Source organism: Chiloscyllium punctatum, chromosome 40 (genome assembly GCF_047496795.1).
Source record: "Chiloscyllium punctatum isolate Juve2018m chromosome 40, sChiPun1.3, whole genome shotgun sequence".
Classification (NCBI taxonomy): Eukaryota; Metazoa; Chordata; class Chondrichthyes; order Orectolobiformes; family Hemiscylliidae; genus Chiloscyllium; species Chiloscyllium punctatum.
In genome coordinates, this window is record NC_092778.1 from 2,034,533 (window position 1) to 2,061,217 (window position 26,685).

At 42.5% G+C, this 26,685-nt stretch overlaps 1 protein-coding gene across 3 annotated transcripts in view; it reads right to left on the reverse strand.

Moving 5' to 3' along the window:
- lcmt1 (leucine carboxyl methyltransferase 1) overlaps window positions 1-26,685 on the reverse strand; it is a 189,564-nt gene that overhangs the window by 144,939 nt on the left and 17,940 nt on the right. For all 3 annotated transcript variants that reach the window (XM_072559146.1, XM_072559148.1, XM_072559145.1), the window contains exons 6-10: window positions 25,078-25,139; window positions 24,361-24,463; window positions 16,768-16,888; window positions 16,008-16,109; window positions 3,500-3,591 (exon numbers count right to left, since the gene is read on the reverse strand). In XM_072559146.1, coding sequence (XP_072415247.1) covers window positions 3,500-3,591; window positions 16,008-16,109; window positions 16,768-16,888; window positions 24,361-24,463; window positions 25,078-25,139 — 480 coding nt within the window. The remainder of the gene's footprint in view (window positions 1-3,499; window positions 3,592-16,007; window positions 16,110-16,767; window positions 16,889-24,360; window positions 24,464-25,077; window positions 25,140-26,685) is intronic.

Genomic DNA, 26,685 nt, shown 5'->3' on the forward strand with positions numbered 1-26,685 from the left:
CTCACACACACACTGCACGTCTCTCTCTCACACACACACACTGCACGTCTCTCTCTCTCTTTCACACACACACTGCACGTCTCTCTCTCACACACACTCACTGCACGTATCTCTCTCACACACACTCAGTGCACATCTCTCTCACTCTCTCACACACTCACTGCACGTCTCTCTCTCACACACACACACTCAGTGCACATCTCTCTCTCTCACACACACACTCACTGCACGTCTCTCTCTCACACACACACACTCACTGCACGTCTCTCTCTCACACACACACACTCACTGCACGTCTCTCTCTCACACACACACACTCACTGCACGTCTCTCTCTCACACACACACACTCACTGCACGTCTCTCTCTCACACACACACACACTCACTGCACGTCTCTCTCTCACACACACACACACTCACTGCACGTCTCTCTCTCACACACACACACTCACTGCACGTCTCTCTCTCACACACACACACACTGCACGTCTCTCTCTCACACACACACTCACTGCACGTCTCTCTCTCACACACACACACTCACTGCACGTCTCTCTCTCACACACACACACTCACTGCACGTCTCTCTCTCACACACACACACTCACTGCACGTCTCTCTCTCACACACACACACTCACTGCACGTCTCTCTCTCACACACACACACTCACTGCACGTCTCTCTCTCACACACACACACTCACTGCACGTCTCTCTCTCACACACACACACTCACTGCACGTCTCTCTCTCACACACACACACTCACTGCACGTCTCTCTCTCACACACACACACTCACTGCACGTCTCTCTCTCACACACACACACTCACTGCACGTCTCTCTCTCACACACACACACTCACTGCACGTCTCTCTCTCACACACACACACTCACTGCACGTCTCTCTCTCACACACACACACTCACTGCACGTCTCTCTCTCACACACACACACTCACTGCACGTCTCTCTCTCACACACACACACTCACTGCACGTCTCTCTCTCACACACACACACTCACTGCACGTCTCTCTCTCACACACACACACTCACTGCACGTCTCTCTCTCACACACACACACTCACTGCACGTCTCTCTCTCACACACACACACTCACTGCACGTCTCTCTCTCACACACACACACTCACTGCACGTCTCTCTCTCACACACACACACTCACTGCACGTCTCTCTCTCACACACACACACTCACTGCACGTCTCTCTCTCACACACACACACTCACTGCACGTCTCTCTCTCACACACACACACTCACTGCACGTCTCTCTCTCACACACACACACTCACTGCACGTCTCTCTCTCACACACACACACTCACTGCACGTCTCTCTCTCACACACACACACTCACTGCACGTCTCTCTCTCACACACACACACTCACTGCACGTCTCTCTCTCACACACACACACTCACTGCACGTCTCTCTCTCACACACACACACACTGCACGTCTCTCACACACAGACACACACTCACTGAACGTCTCTCACACACACACACACTCACTGCACGTCTCTCACACACACACACACTCACTGCACGTCTCTCACACACACACACACACTCACTGCACGTCTCTCACACACACACACACACACTCACTGCACGTCTCTCTCACACACACACACACTGCACGTCTCTCTCTCACACACACACACACACATTGCACGTCTCTCTCACACACACAGTCACTGCACGTCTCTCTCTCTCTCTCACACACTCACTGCACGTCTCTCTCTCTCTCTCACACACTCACTGCACGTCTCTCTCTCACACACACACACTCACTGCACGTATCTCTCTCACACACACACACTCACTGCACGTATCTCTCTCACACACACACACTCACTGCACGTATCTCTCTCTCTCTCACACACACTCACTGCACGTATCTCTCTCTCTCTCTCACACACTCACTGCACGTCTCTCTCTCACACACACACACACACACTCACTGCACGTCTCTCTCTCTCACACACACACACTCACTGCACGTCTCTCTCTCTCTCACACACACACACTCACTGCACGTCTCTCTCTCTCTCACACACACACACTCACTGCACGTCTCTCTCTCTCACACACACAGTCACTGCACGTCTCTCTCTCACACACACATACTCACTGCACGTCTCTCTCTCTCACACACACATACTCACTGCACGTCTCTCTCTCACACACACACACACACTCACTGCACGCCTCTCTCTCTCTCTCTCACACACACTCACTGCACGTCTCTCTCTCTCTCTCACACACACTCACTGCACGTCTCTCTCTCTCTCTCACACACACTCACTGCACGCCTCTCTCTCTCTCTCACACACACTCACTGCACGTCTCTCTCTCTCACACACACACACTCACTGCACGTCTCTCTCTCTCACACACACACACACTCACTGCACGTCTCTCTCTCTCACACACACACAGTCACTGCACGTCTCTCTCTCACACACACACACTCACTGCACGTCTCTCTCTCACACACACATACTCACTGCACGTCTCTCTCTCACACACACACACTCACTGCACGTCTCTGTCTCACACACACACACACTCACTGCACGTCTCTCTCTGTCTCTCACACACACTCACTGCACGTCTCTCTCTCTCTCTCTCACACACTCACTGCACGTCTCTCTCTCTCTCTCACACACTCACTGCACGTCTCTCTCTCTCTCTCACACACACTCACTGCACGTCTCTCTCTCTCTCTCTCTCACACACACTCACTGCACGTCTCTCTCTCTCTCACACACTCACTGCACGTCTCTCTCTCTCTCTCTCACACACACTCACTGCACGTCTCTCTCTCTCTCTCTCACACACACACTCACTGCACGTCTCTCTCTCTCTCTCCCACTCTCGCTGCTGAAACTTGAGTGCCCTATTCCACCCTCTTGACTGCAGCCATCAGGCCAAGCAGTGCTTGTGTGGTGAGGTCATCGGCCAAGAAGCAGCCTGTTGCAAACCCATCACTTCCCTGTCTCTGAATTGTGAACAATGAGTGGGCAGGCCATGTGGAGAGGAATGGTAGGCTGAATCCTCAGCTACTGGCCATGGCTTTCTCAAGCTAGTCTTCAAGAGATGAGCTAGTCCTTGGTTGCAGTCCTGTTGCAATGCCTTGCAAAACCTGCAAATCCAGTTCCGAGATCTAATGCCAACATGTCAGAAAAAGCAAAAGCTGAAGGAATTCCATAAAGCCAAATTCCACATAAATTACTTTCACATTGGACAATTCATTCTGTAAATTGTATTGACAGATCCCTCATTTTGTGGCCTTTAAAGCTATATTTTTATATCAATTTTTCCGACTGACAGCCCTATAAACTACTTTTACCTCCTGCAACGTCAAAGAGTTGAGTTTGAATATGGTCTGGGCACAGTGATTGACAGTCACATTAATTCCCACTGCGAGCAGCAGAGGACCACAACAAAAAGCAAATTCTCAAATTACACGTACCTCTGAATATCTGCTTGTGGCAAACTATTATAAACTGTCATCATGTCCATAGCATTTGCATGATCCCAGCCATTCAAAAGAAACCGGTTTTTCTGTGAAGAAAGAAGCCCCAAACCATTTTAAATTTTAAATCTCAGACTGTACTTAAAGTTGTTTAATATTTCAGAACCATGGTAGTCAATTTGAAATTCAATAAAATGAAAGGAGGCAAACATGTGTTTCCATTAGAATCTCAAAATGCCTCAATGTGTTTAATTTAAAAGAGTGCCAAGACTAGCTGTACAGACAAACTGGATTTATGTTCAGTACCAGAAACATTATTCAAACAAGAACAAGGTGAATAACCAATCAATCTGAGGTTTGTGTTGTTGGCTGAAGGAGGAATTTAGTGCAAATCGAGAAGCAATACTGGAGTGAAAAAGCTAAGGAGAGCCAACTCCATGAGGACAAGCACAACCCAGGGTTCCTTCAGTGCCACCAAGGCACCATACACACCCAACAAGCTCGACCTATCCTTCAGCATCTGAAAGTGATGCGCGCAGATTGGACAGGATGTGGACTCTCTGTCTTGATGCCTGCCCAGAATGAGAGGCACATTCATCAAAAAACTACTCAACACGGAGTGGTTTTAAATTGACTGCTGGATGGAACCCTTTCCAGGAACTGAGAAAACATCAGCCTCCAATGGATAGACCACTTCAAAGAACACCGAAACCACGATACAATTGTCAGCAAGGACGTGTTTTGAGGAAATTGCTCAATTTCCCATCAATGATGATCTTGGAGTCCTACCTAGTCTAGCAGAAGTCAAAGCTGCCATTAGGCACATGAAGAATGGAAAAGCTACAGGAGTGGATAGGATCGCAATGGACAACTGCAAACTTGGAGCAGCAAACCTTACCCGTCATTTCCACCAGCTGGTCATGGAAATCTGGGACAAAAGGAGAAATCCCTGCTAATCTCAGAAATGCTGCATTGCCACCCTGTTCAAGAAAGGAGATCAAAGGGGATCAGGGGAGTTACCCAGGAATCTCCTCATTCTCCAACACTGGGAAGATCATACTTTGAATCCTCACGAGGCACCACTCCTGGAGGAAATTCTTCCTGAAAGCCAGTGTGGCTTCCGATCAAACTTTGGAGTTATGAATATAATTTTCACTGCTTAGGAACTCCAAGAGAAATGCCAGAACCAACACCAACCACTCTACCCCGGCCTTCACTGACTCGATGAAGGATGTTGACTCAATCAGGAGGCACTATGGAAGACACGGTCAAAGGCTGACTGTCCAGTGAAACTCGTCAACATCCCCCGCCTCCTTCATAATAAGTTGTTGGTGACGGCCCTCACTGATGGTAAAATGACAGAATCCTTTCAGATCGAGAGAGGGTTGAAGCAGGGACTTGCCATCACTACCAATCTTTTCTCTATCTTCATCACCACCACCTTCCATCATGTCAAGAACAAGCTCCCCAGTGCTGTGGACACTGTTTACAGGATGGACAGAAAACTTCACAATCTCAACTGGATGAAAATCAAGAAGAAAATGACACAGGCCTCACTTGTGGAACTTCAGTATACAGGTAACAACAAGCCTCCTTTACAGCCTTCACAGAAGCATAACAAAGGACTGGTCTCAGCCTTAACCTCAGGAAGACACAAATCCTTTACCAACCCATCCCAGGCCAAGTTCTGCTCCATCCCTCCTCAAGACCAACACAAGAAATCCGCCCAAATGGGGAGCATTTCCCCCTGGCTGGGAAACTACTCTCATCTAAGGCTGGCAGTGACGTAGAGAGTCAACATCACATCCAATCTGCGAGCATGCCTTTGGATGCCTAAGAATGAGAGTCTTCAACAACCATGACATCTCTTGATCCCAAAATCCTTGTGCACGAGGCTATCTTCCTTGCGATTCTTCTATAAAGCTCCAATATTTGGACTAAGGATAGACGCCATCTTCCGGCCCTTGAGAAATACAATCAACACAGTGGGAGGTGGATTCTTACACCAACTAGACAGACATACTAACACCAGCATCCCTGAAGCAGCCAACAACACCATCGTCAAGGCCAAGATCATCCAGCAGCAACTCTGTTGGGTTGGCCAGCTGTTCAGGACTCTGGTTTCCATCTGCCAAAGCAAAGCATCTTCACCCAGCTCCAGGAAGGCACTTGGCTGAGAGAAGGCCAAAAGTTTCAAAGACACCCTGAAGGCCTCCCTCATGAAATGCAACATAAATGTCAATGAATTGGAGACCCTCATTCAGAAGAAACCAACTCAGAGGAAACTCCTGTATTAAAGGACACACCCATCAGCAAAAGGATGGAAGGAAAAATAAATGGAGAAAGAATATTGATGATTTCAAGGCCAAGGACCACATCCAGCCATCAGACACCTGCCAAATAGGTGGTTGGACATGGGGCTCTATGAGCGAGCTATTTGGCCAAAGATCACAGGGTCAGTGACACGGAAGTTCTTGGATGCTAAATCATACTCATTTGAGGGGGACTGCGGGTGATTTCAATGTGCATTTGATGAGGCTTCAACGAATTGTTTAACGAGCTTATTCAACAGCATTTGACAAACGGCAGGGAGGGGGAAATCTCAAGAAAAGTAGTGAGTGGCTGATCGGTAAACGCAAAGGTGGGCATCAACAAAACTGGCAAGTGACAGCCTGAGGGAAAACAGGGCTGGAGGACAAGAGAAATCAGGGATGGACAGACAAGCTGTTTGACAAACAGGGTAACAGAACCATAGCCATTCAGAAACCCAAACATAAAGGAGCACAGACTGGAGAACTGAGAGGGGTTTGGGAGTTACAAGTAGAAAGTTGCTAATATTAAGCCTTAATATTAAGCCTAAATTACAGAGCCTAGAGTTAAGGGAGAATGACTGTTATAGATTAAGAAAAAGCCCTCAAAATGATGAAGGAAAGGGAAGTAGGTAATTTGTGAGCAGCTGATGCGTATTTTTTAAATCCTCCATCAGGAAAAAGCTTCAGTTTTATTTTGTGTATGTTAAGGTGGTAGTCTAATTTAGAAACACAGGCTTGGCAGGGGATCTCTGTCCTGTGTCACACAGGAATGCACCCACCTTATGTCCTGGGCAAGCATTAGTGTGGAATGTGCCATCAGCTGAAGTTCCAGGTGTCTGAGCACGAGCTGCTATCACTACAGCACATTTACAAGACTGTAGGTACACAGTCATCACTTTTCAGGAGCTGAGCACCCCGCAATTTAAGCATGTATAAAAAGAAAGCAGCACGGTGGCTCAGTGGTTAGCACTGCTGCCTCACAGCGCCAGTGACCCATGTTCAATTCCAGCCTCAGGCGACTGTCTGTGTGGAGTTTGCACATTCTCTCAGTGTCTGTGTGGGTTGCCTCTGAGTATTCCAGTTTACTCCTACAATCCAAAGATGTGCAGGTTAGGTAGACTGGCCATGCTAAATTACCCTGTAATGTTCAGAGATGTGTAGGTTCGCTGCGTTAGCCATGGATAATGCAGGATTACAGGGTGGGATGCTCTTCGGAGGGTTGGTGTGGATTTGTTGGGCCGAATGGGCTGTTTTCACGCTGTAGGGATTCTAAGGAGTCAATGGATTCTATGGAGTGGACCATCAGACAGTCAAGGAGGTCAAGGCATGTAGTGCAGGAGTCCCTGCAACCTGCTCTCTCGCTCTGAATGTCAGCATGAATGATGGTTAGGAATCAGCAGGCTCCAATTAAACCTGTTGGACTATAACCTGCCATTGTGAGATTTTTAACTTTGTCCACCCCAGTCCAACACTGGCACTTCCAAATCAGGATTCAGCAGGATGGGGAGAAGGTGGTCAGCACAAGGGGATTATGCAAGATGGGCTTTTCCAGCCATTGATGGTATGTTGCATCTTTGGTGCCAGGGTTAATGTGCAACTCAGTAGCTGCAGAACATCGAAAGGGGTGACTTGCCAGAAGTTATGATCCATACTGGCATTAATGACAAAGTGAGAGAGAGAGATAAAAGACACAGGTATAATGTGGTTCTTAGACTCCAAAAATATAAACACAATGTCAAAGGTTGTGAACTCTGATTTCATGCCTGGTCGCATGTCCTAGTTAATGAATAGAAGGACACTGGGTAGATAAAACTATTGCTGAGGAGAAGGTGAAGGAGAAAGGACTTTAGATTTCTGAGGGATAGAGACCTGTACAAGTCAGGACTGTTTCCACTGCAACCTTTCTGGGATCAACTCACCCTCCAGGTTACACAGCCAGTGGGACATTACACACATTTCAATCAGCAAGTGAATGAAAGGACGCACTTGTGGAAGTCACTGCCATGTCTGGACCTTGGAAATCATGTAGTGACTACCAAAAGGTCATGGCATCATTGCCTGGCATCCATATTGTCAAAGCGTTGCTGCTTGGGGAAGGGTTTAAACTAACTTGTTGGGGGGGGTGAGAACCTGAGCATTGATTCAGAAAGGAGAGAAAAACAAATTTGAAAATTAAAGATAGACGTTTAGAAACCAAGTGTGGAAAACAGGTTTAAAAAAGCTACAAAACACTAAAGAAGTTGTTCAGTGATTCGAATATATATGTCAATAGGAAGACTCAAGTTGATCAGGCAGCTAAGGTGAAGATCGAACTAACACCTGGGACATTTCAATCCCTGAAACAGCCAAGAAAGCCTGACCAAAATAATTCATACAAGAGCCAAGGTCACTTCACAAATCATTAAATCAAAGGACCAGCATCAAATATCTCATCACATTAAAAAAAAATCAATTGGCAGGATTTGAGGTTTGTCCTCGTTTCCCTGAAAACTGGTTGAATGGTGGGGGTTGGGGCCTGGCTTTGCCATTCCTCTCCCTTGGAAAATTGCTGTTTCTCTGTATACAGCTGTTCATGCTAATTGTTTTGTAAACTGTGTGTTAGTTAATAAAATAAAAATCAAATGGCCTAAAAGAAAAAGAACTTCCCACCTTGTGGTCTGGATTTTTGATCTTCAGAATTCTGTATATTGGTACAGTTCTCCAACATTGCATGTGTCAAAATATATGTTTTTTGTAAATGGGTATAGTTTAAGACGTATGGCATCCTTTATTGTCACTTGTATATGTGCATCAAAATAAATAATTATTCTTTTCTTTCACTGAAGAAACTTGACGTGAATTACTTTCATTCCAAGGAGCAGTTGGTCAAGTAATTGTGGTGGATTCATTGGCATTTTTATACATGACCTGTGAAAAGTGGGGCAGGATTATCGGGCAGGATCATTCTCAAAGTTCAAGTGATGCATAACATCCTTACTGTTGCATTCCTCTCCCAATAAAGGATACCATTCCATTGGCCACCTTAATCATTTGCTGTATCTGCATCCTAACTTGCATGACCCACACACTAGAACACCTAGGTATAAGAAAAAAATCTGAGTGGCAACGCCAATTGTCATTGAGAAAGAAATGAGTTAATTATAGACAGTATGGATTTGTTCAGGGAAGATCAAGTCTGACTTCTGAGGGGGTAACAAGGAAGACTGAGTAGGGAACAAAATAGATTACTGTGGTCCACGTTGGTATGAGCAAAAAGCTTTTGACAAGGTCGTACTTGGTAGATTGGTCAGTAAAGTCAAACTTCATGGAATCCAATAGAAAGAGACATAATGTACCTAAAATTGGCTCAGGGTAGGCAAATTTAAAAGGACTGAACTATGAATTCTAATGGACTACTATTGCTCAGCAAACAAAAAAAAAGGAGTACAGCTATAATCACAAGATAGTGGAAGCTGAGATTAAAAAGAAATCACAACTCCTGAGAAGCAAAAGAATAGTGGCACCGGCAGTAATGGAACATGAATCAGTACTGACAGCAAGGCAGACACTGAGGACCTGACATGAGAGGTTAAGATTGTGTGCAGTACCATCAGGGAGTAGAACAGAAGGAAGCATTGGTTCGGCTGAACATTGATTAGGGTAAGAACCTAGGACCAACATTTGAGAGAAGGACGACCCAAGTCAGTGTTATGAAGGTGTTCGGGGTACTGTACCCTTAAGAGAGTTTAAAGCTAGCAGAACTACCTGACAGCACCATGTGTTCGGAACAAGATACAATGTAACCTTTTGGTTCAGCAACTAGTATAGCTGGTTGCCTGGAGACAGCAAAACACATTCAAATTCGGCCAATCGTTTTAGATTATACCCCAAAGTACCAACCTCCAATCAAGTTTGAATTTAGTATACTGACAAGATTAAAAACCAATGACACCATTCAATGCTTTGGCATATAAGACCAGGAAAAATTGAACAACTGGGGGAGGAACTGCCAAGCCACCAGCACGTACAAACTGCCCAAAAATAGCTCTCTTAAAGATACTTGTATTGATCAATGACCTGTGAAAGAGAAATCCCTAAGAAGAAGAAAAGATGACAGAGGAAGATATAAAAAGATTCGACAGTTGGCTGGTTTTGAAATTTGAATTTTGGTAAATTTAGTCAGGGGTTTATTGGACGAGTATTATAGAACAGAAAATAAAAGATAGGTTAGAGGAAGGAGTTGTAAATAGTTGTTGGTTAAATATTCTCTGTTATACTTTAAGAAATAAAGTTGTTAATTTATACTTTAAATCGTAACCTTTGATATAGTTTTTGGCCCCTCGAATTTTCACAGATTACTGCAAGGGATCAATCTTTTCTGTGTTGCTGGTTTAAATTAAGCAGGAGGGTTTACCCCGTGTCGTAACAGTTTGGAGGCTTGTCTGGGATTTGAATTGGTTTACACAGATTTGAAGTTATGAAATTTAAACACTTGCAGGTTAGTGTCCTAGATCTTTAAATAAAATGTAGGTGAGACAATTTGTTTAATTTCGGTGACTTGTAGTTGATTAATTTAAAAGTGAGAGAAATGGCTCTTAAAATTGTTAAAGAGGTTCTGGGATTTGAAGGTGATTCTCAAATTTGCCAAGAAAGTTTAGAAGGAAAGAAAATGGCCATACTTTTAGAATTAGTAAAGAAATTAGATTTGGGTTTAATCAAGGACAAAAGTAAAGTTGAAATTGTACGGGATTTACTCAAACACTTAGGTGTGTCAAATTAGAATAGAGAAAAATAGAGTTAGAAGATACGGGGGGGGGGGGGGAGAAAGACAGGGAGAGGGAGAGGGAGAGGGAGAGGGAGAGGGAGAGGGAGAGGGAGAGGGAGAGGGAGAGGGAGAGGGAGAGGGAGAGGGAGAGGGAGAGGGAGAGGGAGAGGGAGAGGGAGAGGGAGGAGAGAAAAGGTTCTTAGCTGAGCAAAAAGAAAGAATTTGTGACGTAGTCAGCAAAGTCAGGTTAACAGGATGGAGATTAAAAGAGAAGGTAGTGATATATAGAAATATGTCAAAAATCTGCCACTTTTGATTAGAAAGATATTGAAGCCTTCTTTATTTCATTTGAAAAACTGGCTAGGTCTGAGGATTTATGGGTAATGTGAGTTCAGACTAATCTGGTCGGCAGAGCGAGTGAGGTATTTGCTGCACTGTCAGATGACGGGTCAAGACATTATGAAGAGGTTAAACAGACTATTTTAACTGCTTATGAATTGGTAACAAAAGCATATCGACAGCGGTTCAGAAAGACAAAGAAGGTACAAGGTCAGACTTATGTTGAGTTTGAAAGAATTAAACAGTCATTTTGATGGATGGGGGTGTGCTTTAAAAATAGATAGGACCTTGGAAGCTCTAAGAGAGATTATTCTGCTGGAGGAGTTTAAAAACTCAGTTCCAGAGATGGTGAGGATTCATGTAGAGGAACAGAAAGTTCAGGAAGTGAGAAGGGCAGCAGAATTAACAGACAAATACATGTTGATGCATAAGACAAGCTTCTTATCAGGACTTTGTCCTGCGAGGGATTGAAGTTAATAGAAGGGGAGATCCTGCACTACAAAAGAAAGATTAGAGAACAGTGGTAGGTGAAAGGCCTCAGGTGTTTTCACTGTAATGGAGTGGGACACAGAAAATTACAGTGCCGGTGGTTTCAGAAGGGCACTGGAAAAGTGTTTTCACTGCCAGAAGGTGGACACGTCAAGTCACAATGCTAGTTGTTAAAGAAATGCACTGTGGGAAAAGATATGGTAAAAAGAAGCGAAGCCAGTGGCATTAGTGAAGGTAGTAAAGGAAACTGCAAGAGGAGCTTATGAGCTGCAGGAGTGAGCACAGCCCTGGCAGGGGCTGGTTATGCAGTTAGGACCCGATCTCTGTAAGGAATTCATCTCTCTGGGTAAAGTCTACTCAGAAAGAACAGGGGGAGAAGGACAACAAGTTCTAATTTTGAGAGATACAGGATCTAACCAGTCGCTGATAGTACAAGATGAGCAAATATGCACTCTTTCTGATCTGTTACCTGAGAGTGTGATAATTTGTGGGATAGATGGACAGAAATTTAGTATTCTCCTTTGCAAGATCAGGTTGGAATGCCAACTCAAGACTGGGAAAGTTACAGTGGGAGTGATTGACAGAGTGTCAGTTCCAGGAATTCAGTTTGTTCTTGGGAATGATTTGGCCGGATCCAAGGTGGGAGTGACACCCCTCGTTGTGGAGAAGCCCAAGGAAGACCAAGAAACAGAAATATCCTCGTTTTTTCAGGGTAACCAGATCACACTATCATAAGTCACAGCACAAAGTGAAAAGTAAAGAGGAAGATGAAGGAGTTGAGGTTCAGTTAGCGGATACTCTGTTTGATGTAATGGGGCAGGAATAACCTGAATAGACCGAGGGCCAGACAGAAGTGTTTATACCTACAACAGCAAGACAAGATGATAACAGATATATAAGTGGAAGCATACTCAGAAAAGGAGGCACAGGATATGCTGGAGGGTCATTATCTGAAAGATAGAATCCTAAGACGGAAATGGAGACCACGGCAGGTTAGTGCAGAGGAGAAATGGGCCAAAGTTCACCAGATTGTGTTCGCCGCTAGGACACAGACAGGAGGTACTATGGGTAGCAAATGAACTACCTGTAGGAGGTCACCTAGGGGTATGAAAGATTCAGGCTAAGGTCAAAAAAACATTTTTATTGGCCTGGAATGCACAAGGATGTGATTAACTTTTGCAGTACGTGTCATACATGCCGAATGGTAGGTAAGCCAAAGGTGGTAATAAAACCAGCAACTTTGTTGCCGATTCCCACATTTGAAGAACATTTCACACGGGTTATAACTGACTGTGTAGGTCCCCTCCTGAGAATTAAATGTGGGAACCAGTACTTGTTAACCATAATGGATGTGTTTACCAGATTTCCGAAGTCAATGCCGTTACAGAGTATCAAGGCAAAAAGGGTAGTGGTGGAGTTAGTAGCTTTCTTCACTCGGTTTGGTCTACCCAGAGAGATTCAGTTGGACCACAGGTCAAACTTTTGTGGAACGCTGTTTGAGGAGGTTATGGCTAGCTTAGGTACACAACACTTTAAATCCAGTGCGTATTGTCCTGAGTCCCAGGGAGCTTTAGAAATGTGGTATCAGACCTTGAAGACCATGTTGAGAACATACTGTCAGGACTACCCAAATGATTGGGATAAAGGGATCCCATTCATATTGTTTGCCATTAGAGATGCCCCAAATGCATCTACTCAGCTCACTCCCTTGGAGCTAATATTGGGGCATGAAGCGAGAGGCCCTTCAAAATTAATTAAAGGAAAATTCACAGGACCAAAGTTGGAGATCTCACACTTAGATTATGTATCAGAGGTGAGGGAGAGACTAATTTGCGTTGGTGCGTTAGCTAAACAGCACCAAAAGAGGTCACAGTGTAGAATGAAGCAAGTGGCAGATAAAAGCTCTGAGACTTGGACATTTTCCCAAGGGGATGATGTGTTAGTATTGTTACCAGTGATAGGGCATCCCTTCAAAGCCAGGTGTAGTGGTGCCTATCAATATGAGAAAAGTTAAGTCAGGTGAACTATCTAGTAAAGATGCCAGACAGAAAAAAGTGTATCGGGTATGTCACTTAGATTAGATTAGATTACAGTGTGGAAACAGGCCCTTCAGCCCAACAAGTCCACACCGACCCACCGAAGCGCAACCCACCCATACCCCGACATTTACCCCTTACCTAACACTACGGGCAATTTAGCATGGCCAATCCACCTGACCTGCACATCTTTGGACTGCGGGAAGAAACCGGAGCACCCGGAGGAAACCCACGCAGACACTGGGAGAACGTGCAAACTCCACACAGACAGTTGCCTGAGGCGGGAATTGAACCCGGGTCTCTGGCGCTGTGAGGCAGCAGTACTAACCACTGTGCCACCGTGCTGCCCCTTAAAGCTATCACGTTGAAACCATATTATACTGGAGAGAAAGAACTGGAGAAACAGGTGTTAGTTACTACCCCACAGAGTGAGGAATCAAATCCAGATGATGTGGATTTTAATGTGCCTCAAAATAATAAAAAAATGAATAAGTCCTTGAGGAGTGGAATTGGTTAGTAAGCTGTCTTAGGAGCATAGAACACAGTTGAAAGACTGGACATATGTAAGAATCAGATGGGAAGGATTAATGCTATTGTACGTGAAGTAGATGTAGGGAATACTTCTCTGATTAAACAACATCCCTATCAGCTTAAGCCTTCCAGAGGCAGACAGGTTCAGATGGAGGTGGAGGCCATGTTCGATGAGGACATCATCGAACCAAGCCAGAGTGAGTGGAGTTTGCCGATCGTCTTAGTTCCCAAATCGGACGGCACTCAGCGACTCTGCGTGGATTCTCAGAAGGTCAACGCCGTTACAAAATCGGACTCATATCCAATTCCTAGATTGGAGGACTGTATCGAGAAAGTGGGACAAGCCAGTTATGTCACCATATTGGACTTAATGTGTGGTTACTGGTAGGTACCTTTATCAGAGACAGCAAAAGAAATTTCTGCGTTTGTAACCCCAAATGGGTCTATTAGTTTAAAGTGATGCCCTTTGGAATGAAGAATGCACCCGCCACATTGCAAAAACTCATGCACAGAATTGGGTTAACAAACTGTGCTGTCTATATGGATGAGGTAGTGATCTTTAGTAAGTCCTAGAAAGAACACATGGCACAGTTGGCAGAGCTCTTTGGACGATTTCAAGAAGCAAAATTGGTGATTAAAAAAACTGAATTTGTGAAAACAGAGGTGATGTTCTTGGGACATAACATTGATGACGGAAGGGAAGGTTGACCCAATAGAACGCAAAGACGAAGGACATCAAGGAATTTCCACGACCAACCTCGGAAAAAAAGAGGTACTTCAATTCTTAGGACTAAGCAGATTCTATCGGAATGTTGTCCCAAACATCAGCAGTTGCTGGTTTAAATTAAGCAAGGGGGTTTACCCATGTCACAACATCAGGAACTTGGGAAAGGATGACCCCCATCCTGCTGCAAGGCTCCTTCAATAGAACCTTCCAAATCGTCACCCATTACCACTTCAAAATAGGAAAACAACAGATGCATGGCAATACCAGCGACTGCAAGTCTTCCTCCAAAAAACCATACCATTTGGACTTGGAAGCATAATTGCCAGTCCTTCTTTGGTACTGAGTCAAGCCCTGGAACACCTTTCCTTCCAGCACTCTGGGTGTACCTATAGCATACAGACAGCAACCCTTCAAAGGCAGTGCTCCAAACTACCTACTCAAGGACAATTTGAGATGGCCTGTAGACACTGGCCTAGACAGAAACACTCACAGCACAATGAAAGAATTAAAACAACTGCATTTGAAGAGGGAAAACAAGACAAGGAAAGATTTGATAACCTAAACTAAATGGTATTATACTGAGAATTGCAAAGGAGCAGTCGGGCCAGGTGCTATGTCCACAAGTCCCTGAATAAAGCAGGAACGGTAGGGAGGATAGTTGAGCGAGCATACAAGCTACTTCTTTAGCTGAAGAATAATAAAGAGCAGTGAGGTTATTCCAAAAGATAACTCATAAGTTTGGATGCAGTTAGAGCATGTGTACAATTGTGGTGACAATATTTCAAGAAAAAGTGCATTTGAGAGAGTACAGAGATTAAACAAGGATATTGCCAGCAGTGAAAAACTTTAGCTATGAGGAAGTGGTGGATAGTGGATCGCAGTGAGGTTGTTTCCTTTGGAACACATGAAGTCGAGGGGAAATTTAGGTGAGTTAGGTAAAACAATGAGAGACTTCAATAAAGTAACAAGGAAGGACCTACTTGGCTAAGCAGTGCAGTTGATGATCTGGGGATGTAAACTACTTGGTGGAAGAATTAGAGGGAAGGGGAGGAGACAATAATTCACCCAAACATTGGTGAGGATATGTAACCCACTGTCTGAAAAGGTAGTAAAGCCAGAAACCCTTCCTGCATTTAAAAGGTGATTGAAAGCTATGGACCAACAGCAGGGAAAGTGGGATGAGACTTGTTAGCTCTTTCTCAGTTTGCCTAGGCACAATGGCTGAAAATGTTTCTTCCATGCAGCAAAATGTGATACTACATGCCTTTTTGAATAGAAAGACTGAAAAACAAGTTAATAATGCAATTGTGCCAAAAGTATACACAACCTGTGTATCCAGAGTTTGACAGATATCGACTCCAGCAAGGTGACACTGCCGACGCTGTAGGTTTTCAATCATCACCTGACCAAACCGATCAGTCATGTTCACCTGAAACATACACAACCATTATAATTTCCCCATACGCTGGTAGGCTGCAAGATCTCTGACTGTACAATGGAGGATGCTGTATGGAAAACGCAGAGATGCTCGAGGAGAAAAGCCAAATGATTTGCTAACCGCAACATTTTACACTCAGAAAAGTTCAGAGCATTTCTCATCGAGAAATGATTCAAGGTGTTACATAATGTCGTCTTAACAGTGGCCATTGTTTTCTCGGCAAACACAGCTGGCTCCTGTGTCTGCAATTTCCCAAAACAGCCAGATAGATAAGTCAATATTGCATTAGATTACATTGATTTAAGAATCTCCGGAGAATTTTTGGTCTTGATCAAGACAGATAATAGTGGCACCAACACTAATTCCATATGCCCTCAATTATCTCCATGTCTCCAATTATGAACAATACTAAATGCTTTTAAATAAAAAAGCTAATAGCAAAGTTTTATGATGTTTTAATTTTAATATCCCAATCAGTTATTAAGAGTATTATTTTCCTATCCTAATTTTAGTTTTATGGCATATTTGTAATCGCTTCACCAAGTGAAGTCAAGAATAAATTAAAATTATTCAAAGTCACAAAATTCACGTCCTCATTACAAGTATGTCTAAGCAAGCCACTACCTGTAAACACTGAAATGAGTTTTACCTGCTCATAATTGATAAACATAGTTGTATGAAACGTAGTTGAAGCCCATTTGATTAATTCTGTCGATTTTTCAGGTGTAATATAAACAAGGACACATTCTGCCAGGAGCAACGTTGGCAAACTGTAAGAAAAGTAACCCTGTTACATTGCTGCTGTAATAACCATTGGGAATTCTCAGTTGTAGACAATCAAATGTATGCTGTTTATAAACTTGATTATAGACTCTATACCTATTGCACTACTAGTTCTGAATGTACCTTAGTTATAAATCACAACTCTGAAAGGAAACCAGAAGCATGGATTCAGGTAGCATGAGGAATTGGCAAAACTGAAACAATTAAGGAAGAGTGAGGGTAAAATGGAAGAGGCATCAATGAACTGGAAATTGTTCATCAGCATGTGGCTTTTCAAAATTCCATCCCGTTATTATTTTTGTTACTGAACCAGTAACTCTGTGTCATACAAAGCATCACCTGAATTCAATACTTGCAGTTACGACAAACTAATCTGATAGGGGTTCCTGTGGTGCACTGTACACCTCTGTGACTCTATGGCAACGTCCCTTCCTTAAAGCAGTTCAAGACCCAGCTGCTCCAGATGTGCATCACAACACCTCCGAAAACACTGGTGAGAAAATGTCCAGAAACAAAACTCTGCCTGTACTGAAGAGATAGTGTTGGTTACCTCACCCAACCAGCAGTAACCCTACTTTGACTAACAGGGTTACATTAAGAATATTCCACACTTATACAAAGAAGTTAAAATAGTGTTGACACTATAACTGATATCATTAAAAAAAAGCCATGAAGAGTTTTACTGGGCTAAACATTACAAGGTGTGATGAAAGTGAAATACTTACTCATCCTGGATAAGGAATTAAGGGAAGTTGCAATATTCAACAAAATGTATTTTGTTTTAAAGTTTGCATCTGATTGCAGGAATGTGTTGACAGCTAAAATGACACACTGCAACCATTTAAAATGTCAGAAACATAATAGATTAAAACAAACCTAGCTTTTACTGCTGGTGAACTGCTGAACTCACCTGATTAAACACAAGGAAATTAAATCACACAAAAAAAAATTGGAGGCCTCGAATAGTATTTTATCTCCCTCCAAACCAACCTCATAAGAAACCCATTGGAGCAACAAAAGGAAAGTAATTAGACCAAAAGGTCCTGGACACAAAATGTATTCCCACTTGAAAATAGATCCTAATTTTCATCTGCCCCTCCAAAAATTTGCTAAAAGCCAAATCATTTCCAGGCATCTTACTACAGACATCAGATAAATCATTAAGTCATGAAAGCATGGGCTCAGAAGTGAATGTCATTATTGTCTTAAGACAAATTATGTTTGACAAGTTTGATGAAGTTCTTTGATGAAGTAACGGAGAAAGTTCAGAAGGTATTGTTGTTCGTATTAAGTATTTGGATTTTCGAAAAGGTACTTGCCACAGTACAACGTAATAGTTAGTAAATACCAAGTACTTGGAATTAAAGGGGGAATGACAATATGAAATCTCCAAGATTTATTTCCAAAAACTGGCCAAAGTTTTCAACTACTTCCATAATTCCCAAGAAATCATGTAGTTTTTGGGCATGGTGGAGAGTTTGATAATTACAAATAATTAGCCAACACAATTAGGCAAACAGACTGCGTAAGCCAACTCATTATTTGAAGTTCTTCTTGCTTTAACATAGTTGAAAGGTTTTCTGTTTATCCCTAAAACATTAGCAAACTTTATATCCCTCCTGGATGCAATACTCTCGCTATGGCCCAAACAGAGGTTGTAAAGGTTCAACATTTCTTCCTTGCTTTTGTACTCAATATGCCTACTTGAAAAAGCCTGAGAATCAAAGTGCTTTGGTAATTATCTCTCAATATGCCCTGCCATCTTCTAAAGATCTATACACACCCATGTCCCTGGAACACCTTTAAATCGGTGCCATTAGGTCCACATTGCCTCACTCCATTTCTTCTGCCAAAATACACCACTTCACACTATTTCATTATTTTCCAACTACCACTTGTCTGCCCTTTCTGCGAGTCTACATCCCAGTCGCTTAGTAACATATCTCCAGGCTTTGTAAATTGGAATATTTGGAATACTGGAATATGATGTCAGTAAATGTACAAGTAATTTTTGTGAAAAAGTTGTAGCCTTAGCAATAGCACTTGGGGATCACCACGCTCTCCCGTCCTGTCGTCAGAGAGCCAATCATGCACCATGATTCATTGTTATCCGTCCTTAAGCCTTTTTCCCATTTAATCTGTGCTGACTCACTTACAGAAACAGGTCTATGCTTTTCAGCCCTTCAAGCCTGTTCCACTATTTAATTCAGTAATAGAATACCTAACACCTCAATGCCTTTTACCCACATTATCTCCACAACCTTTTATGCCATTGACGGACATCTGATTACCAACCTCTGACTATACTCAAAGACTGAACTGGCATAATCCTTTAGACAAGATAAATCCAAAAATGCATAAGCCTATGAGTGAACAAACTTCTCCTCTTACAGACACAAACTGGTATTTCCCTTATTTTTAAACTGTGCCTTCTGGTTGCAGACCCCACAGCATTTTATCTGCATTTACCCTATTTATCCCATTCAGTGTTTTCTAGGTTTCAACAAGATCACCTGTAATTCTTCAAAACCCTGGAGAATGCAGGCCCAGTTTCCCCAATCTGCATTCACACAGCAGTCCTGTCATACCGTTAACAAAAACAGAAATTGTTCTGGGAACAAATTTGGTAAGCATTTGTTGCACTCCCTCTGTGGAACAATATCTTTCCTGATATAAGGAGACCAAAACTGCGGTATTCGGGTTTCAGACGAACCAAGCTCCTATACAACTGAAGCAAACCTTCACTCAAATCCTCTTTTGAAAAAAACTGACATTCCATTTGCCTTTTTAATAGATTGAATGTGAGCCTTCAGTGATTTATTGACCAGGATATACAATTCCCTTTGTACCTCAGAAACAGAAACTGCTGGAAAAGCTCAGCAGATCTGGCATCATCTCTGAAGAGAGATCAGAGTTAATGTTTCAAGTCAAGTGATCCTTCTTCAGAACTCAAATTCTGAGAAAGGGTATCTCGACCTGAAACATTAAGTCTGATTTCTCTCCACAGATGATGTCAGACTTGCTGAGCTTTTCCAGCAATTTCTGTTTGTTTCTGATTTATAGCATCTGCAGTTCTTTCGATTTCCCTTTGTACTTCTACACTTTCTAATCTCTTACCATTTCGGAAATTGCTTTCACATCTGATTTCCTACTAAAGTAGATAACCTCTCATTTTCCCACATTATAGTCCATCTGTGTTGTTCTTGCCCTAGAACAAAGAAAATTTACAGCCCTGGAACAGGCCCTTCGGCCCTCCAAGCCTGAGCCAATTCAAATCTACTGTCTAAACCTGTCGCCCAATTCTGAAGCATCTGTATCCCTCTGCTCCCCAACTACTCATACATCCATCCAGACGCATCTTAAACGAATCTACTGTGCCTGCCTCTACTACCTCTGCTGGCAACACGTTCAAGTCACCCACCACCCTCTGTGTGAGGTACTTGCCACGTGTATCCCCCTTAGAATTTCCACCTCTCACCTTAAAAAATGTGACCTCTTGTTACTGAATCCCTCACCCTGGGAAAAAGCTCTTCTCTATCCACCCTGTCTATACCCTTCATGATTTTGTAAACCTCAAATCAGGTCTCCCCTCAATCTCCTTCTTTCGAATAACAACAACCCTAACCTACACAACCTCTCTTCATAGTTAGCACCTTCCAGACCAGGCAACATCCTCGTAAACCTTCTCTGCACCCTCTCCAAAGCGCCCACATCCTTTTGGTAATGTGGTGACCAGAACTGTACACAGTTTTCTAAATGTGGCCAAACCAAAGACTTGTACAATTTTAATATGACCTGCCAGCTCTTATACTCAATACCCCGTCCGATGAAGGCAAACATACTATATGCCTTCTTGACCACTCTATCCACCTGTGCAGCCACCTTCAGGGTACAATGGACCTGAACCCTCAGATCTCTCTGCTCATCAACTTTTCCCAAGGATCTTCCGTTTACAGTATAGCTCACTCTAGAATTAGACTTCCCGAAATGCATCACCTCACATTTGCCAGGATTGAACTCCATTACCCCCATCCCACGTGCTTTAATTTTGCAAATCAACTTCTTGTCCAGGACCTCATCAAAAATCCAACTGGATTACTTCCATTGACTCGCCTTTATCAATGTTGTTAATATTCCATCAGACTCAATTTTATCGAACACATTCTCAAAGCTCATATACATAACATACACTATTTGCTTAGTTAACCTTGTTATATCAAAAATTTGAGCAGATTAGGCAAACATGTTCTGCTTTTCAGTACTCACAAATTTTTCACCAATTATTTCTTCTAAAATCTTACACACCATGTTAAATTGACTGGCCAGTAATTTCTTGAATAAGGGAGTCTTTGCAGTAATCTGGCACCTATGCTAAAATAGACTGGTAGATTAAGGCAGTCCCTTCATGACCATCATCCTCATTCCCTACACAACCTGGGAGGTAGTCCATCTGGACCTAGTGAATGATCCACTCTAAGTGTAGTCAGCATCTCCAGTATGATTTGGTTACTGATTTCACCATTTCTATTTTCTCTACCATTTCCACTTGTACCAATAGTTAATGTCTTAGTAAACACTGGTATACAGTATTCATTAAGCATCCTAGCCATGCCTGCACCTCAAAGCAAGTTACCTTTGTCCCTAATGGGCCCCACCTTGACTTCTTTTGTCTGACTGTTTGCATGCTATTGCAAGATTTTTGTTTTATCTTTTATGTTAACTGCCAGTATAGTCTTTTCTTCTCTCTTTCCTGGCCTTATTTTCCTCTTGCAACATCCACTTTCAACTCCGTCTTTGACCTAGTTCCGAGTTGAAAATTTCGTCTGCCACCCATCAAACATCCTCTTTGCTTAATCGCATTTGAGCTCTGGCGAAATTAACCCTAACATAATTTCAGTTTTAATTTACTCCTTAATACCGGGTTTCAGTTTAGGTCTTAAAGCTGGGTTTAGAATGTCTATTTACAAATAAATAGAAGACTGACTGTGCCTGATGTATGTGTTCAAATGCATTTAGTGCTCCATCTACTGTTCAGCCTATGAAAACAACTAGACTTATTTTTTTATTCATTTAATGGAAATAAGATTATTTGCATTGCTATTATTAATTGGTTATCCTGGTTTTCTTCAGAAAAGAGATGGTGAGTCACCTTTTGGAATGAAATGAAGACCACAATGTTGTTGATATGAAGTTTCAAAGATGTTGATGCAGGGGGTGATGAAGGAATGACGATAAACGCCCCCAAACCTTGAGATGTGAGGGAGGTCCTCCTCCAATGCAGCTGCTGCCTTTTGTCTTATAGATTTTCTTTTCTCAATGGATTTTACTTCCAAAGGCCTTTTGATATAGTGCCATACAACAGACTGAGGAAAGTTGTGTCATGGAATAATATGGCCAGCAGCAATGTGGATATAAATTTGGCTGAGAGATAAAATTAGAGTGTAATGGTTAATGGGCAATTTTCAGGCTGGAAGGAGTTTGACAGTTAAGTTCCCCAGGGTGTGGAGTTGGGTTGTTTGCTGATCCAGATATAGTCTTTTTTTCAAACAAAAGAAATACATAAAAAAATGAAAAAATAAATAGATGACCTAGATTTTGGGATATGGGAGACAATTTCTAAGTCTGAGGATGATAAGTCTTGGAAGATTACAACCTGTGAGAATGACAGTGTAGAACGTCAAAAGACATTGATACATTGATGGAGCTGGCGGATGGCAAAGGTTCAATAGAGTCATAGAGACGTACAGCATGGAAACAGACCCTTCGGTCCAACCCGTCCATGCCAACCAGGTATCCCAACCCAATCTAGTCCCACCTGCCAGCACCCAGCCCATATCCCTCCAAACCCTTCCTATTCATATACCCATCCAAATGCCTCTTAAATGCTGCAATTGTACCAGACTCCACCACTTCCTCTGGCAGCTCATTCCATACACATACCACCCTCTTGTGTGAAAAAGTTGCCCCTTACGTCTTTTATGTCTTTCCCCTCTCACCCTAAACTATTACCCTCTCATTCTGGACTCCCTGACCCCAGGGAAGAGACTTTGCCTATTTACCCTATCCATGCCCCTCATAATTTTGTAAACCTCTCTAAGGTCACTCCACAGCCTCTGACACTCCAGAGAAAACAGCCCCAGCCTGTTCAGCCTCTCCCTGTAGCTCAAACCCTCCAACCCTGGCAACATCCTTGTAAACCTTTCCTGAACCCTTTCAAGTTTCACACTATCTTTCCAATAGGAAGGGGACCAGAATTGCATGTAATATTCCAAGAGTGGTTTAACTAATGTCCTGTACAGCTGCAACATGACCTCCCAACTCCTGTACACAATACTCTGACCAATAAAGGAAAGCATAACGAGCGCCTTCTTCACCATCCTATCTACCTGTGACTCCACTTTCGAGGAGCTATGAGAACATGGATGGTCAGTAGAAAGTAAATAGTACTATTCTAAAGGTTGGATTTCTATGTATACAAGACAGTAAATACAAGACAGGACAGATACAGAGAGTTATTAATAAAACATTTCTAGGCTTCATAAATAGGGACACATTATAAAAGCAAGAAAATTATGCTGAACCTATATAAGACACTGCTGAAATATCGTTTACAGTTCTGGGCACCTCACTGCAGGGTGTGAATGAATTGGATAGACTGCAGAAATGAAGGAGAACTGTTCCAGGTATGAAGCACTTCAATTATGAGGATAGATTGGAGGGGTTGGGGCTGTTTTCCTTAGAGGGAAGAAGGCTAAAAGGACATTGTGACAGAGGTTTTCAAATTCTTGCGGGGTCCAGACAGATTCAAAATGATTTTCATTTATACATAGATAGAGACTCAGAGCACAGTTTTTAAAAGTGTTTTGCAAAAGAAGCAAATGCTAGGTGACAAAAAGAAACTTTCACAGCAGGTAATCAGGGTACGTAATGCACTGTCTGGAAGGGTGGTGGGGGCAGGTTTAAGTGAGGCATTCAACAGGAACTTGGATGATTATTTAAATAGAAACAACATGCAACGTTTCAGAAAAAAGGCAAAACATTGGAACAAACATTGGCTCAGAGTTGGCGCAGACACAATGGTTGGAATGTCCACAGCTTGCACCATTGCACTTCTGAGATTGTCCTGGTGACAGTCTGGAGGAGTGCTGCGTAGGATGGTTAGGGATCTGGGTAACAACTAGTTCATGCATTTACATGGAAAGCAAGATGGGCTGGTATTTTTGCAGTGCACGTGGGTCATGTACTGGATTTTTGATGAGAGGGACGTTGACAACTGTTTTCAAAAGAAGAGAAATGGCTCCTGGACAGAGCGTTATACTGAAAAAGGCTACTGAGAGGACGGTGTGTGATAATGCAGCACAACTACAGTTATTAGTAACATTATTCACAACTTAAGTAGAGTTCATGCTGTCGAGGTATCAAATGGAACTTAATAAAAATGTCAGAAGAATTAGCTTACTTGGTATCCAGTCCAAATTTCTTTAATCTTTCCATTAATGCGGGCAGGTCACGGAGATCTTGCCCAATAATAGCGTAACGATCAGAGTCCATGTTAGAGCCATCTGACAAACGTGCAAAAAGTATTTAAGTGTAAACTGCATTGGTTAAGGAAAGCTACAATTTAAACTAAAACTAAAATGCATGTTTTGAATTATGAAAAGGGTTGGGAGATGACTCCTTTTAAGTAACTTTATTGTAATCCTGAAAACTAGTTGCTGAAAGGTAGACTGGGGACAATCTTTGGGCACTTTGGAAGCATGTATTACAGTGACACACGTTATGTACATGCACCTTCTACCCCAAGAACTACTGTTGTTTTTTGTTGAGTTTATACTTTTGCTGACATAACAAAGATAGTTAAGTGCCCCTCTTGCAAGAGAGATTTCTCACCCATCGTAACTGAAAGTTAATAAATCAAATCTAAATCTCATTTTCAGGATCAATTATACATTTCAGCAATGACTACCCACCCGACACCTTTTGAGGACTTACAATAATTCTCTCGAGACTCCCAGTACTTGAGATGCACAATTTATTAACCCAGCTGGGCTAAAGAAAAAATTATGCCAACAGATCAAAGGAAAGAACAGTCTATTTCAATCATCATTATTGTATTCTACCGACTTCATTAAATGTAGGAGGAAATAAAGGATACAGTAAAAGGTTTCTTTCTCACCTATCAGCAGGCTACTGTTTGAATTTGTTTCTATGATTGGCTTTGACAATGGAGGCTTTGTTCTGAAGCAAAGAGCAAATAATTACATATTGTTTGTGAGCAATCTTAATGATGCTTCTCAACTGATTTAGAGTTAAAAAGAAGAATTTCAATCACTCATACATAAACATTAGAAAGTCCAATTTAATAAAATATACCCAATTCACATAAATATCTTTGAACAAAGCTAAACAAATCCTTACTTAAAATATCAAAGCAGATACTTAAACTAATCCTCTGGAGAGAAAGACGGTCAATTCCTATCAGGCCACCTGGGGCATTTCAATTCAATTAATTAATAAATAAATCTAAAACTTTACAATAAGTCTCAGAAATTATGGTTAAACAACTATTTCTTCATAAAAGAAACACTGCAGACATTAATATACTTCAGGGACAAACATCTGCTGTCCTTACCAGGGCTGGCCTATGCTAAGGAGGTGGACTCAGATCCAGCAAGCTACTCAATTGCATCAAAGTGCAACAGAAAAGTCAAATAGGAATAAAACTGTATAGACCACCCTCGTACTAACTTTAGTTTTCTAGAAATATCAGAAGTACACTCTACGCAGTCAACCTTAAATTCTTCCTTGTTAACATCTTGGGTCATTACCAACACTGGGAAAATTATGTTACAGATAAGCAAACAGTAACCTAACAATCATACTCGTCAAATTACACCATCTGAACAGAAAAGATCGATAGTGCTATGGAAGAAATGGGGAGAAGTGGGACAGGCTGAGATGTTCCACCGCATACAATTAGGACTAAAGGTCACAAGGGCACAAAATGCGTTTTAAATGGAGGCTTCAATGTCAAGAGTGGTCCAGTGGCACAGCCAGGAGAGTCCCAAAGGCCATTTTTAACGGACTGGGCCTTAGGCAGGTGGGGAGAGAACCAGAGGTGAACAGAAAACAAGTTTGATCTTGTCCTCGCCAGTCCACCTGTCACAGCTGTATTTGTCACAGTGGTAGGACTGACCACCTCACAGAGCTCGAGAAGACAAAGCTCCAAGTTCACAGAGAAGAGGTCCATCTACTGTGCTAAATAGAAGAGATTAAGATTATATCCAGCATCTGGATATCAAAACTTGACATTTTCAAAAAGCTCTTTGGGTCATTAGCAACATAATTAGATGCAACCACAATTCCTAACCATGGCTGATCATATCCGTCACACTACCCATTATTATTAAGTTAGGGACCAGCCTAGTTCAACGAGTAGTACACGCTAGGACAAGCATCAGGCAAACCCAATAAATACTAACCCGTAAAGTTATCAGACTTCGTGTTACCATAGACCAGAAACTTAACTGGAATGGTCAGATAAATACTGTTGCTACAAATGCAGGAATCACATTTTGGAAAGCCTGTGCCAAGTAACTCAACTACAGCTACAAGGTAGAAATTAGGATTGTTCGGATTACCTCAATTGCCTGGGTGAGTGCAACTTTACGCCTTAAGCAGCCCAGGATAAAATAATCTGCTTGATCAGCAGGCCATTCCCATTTTAATCTCCACTTCTGTTCTGGACTACACCAAACCCATAAAAATATATTAAGAAGATGGT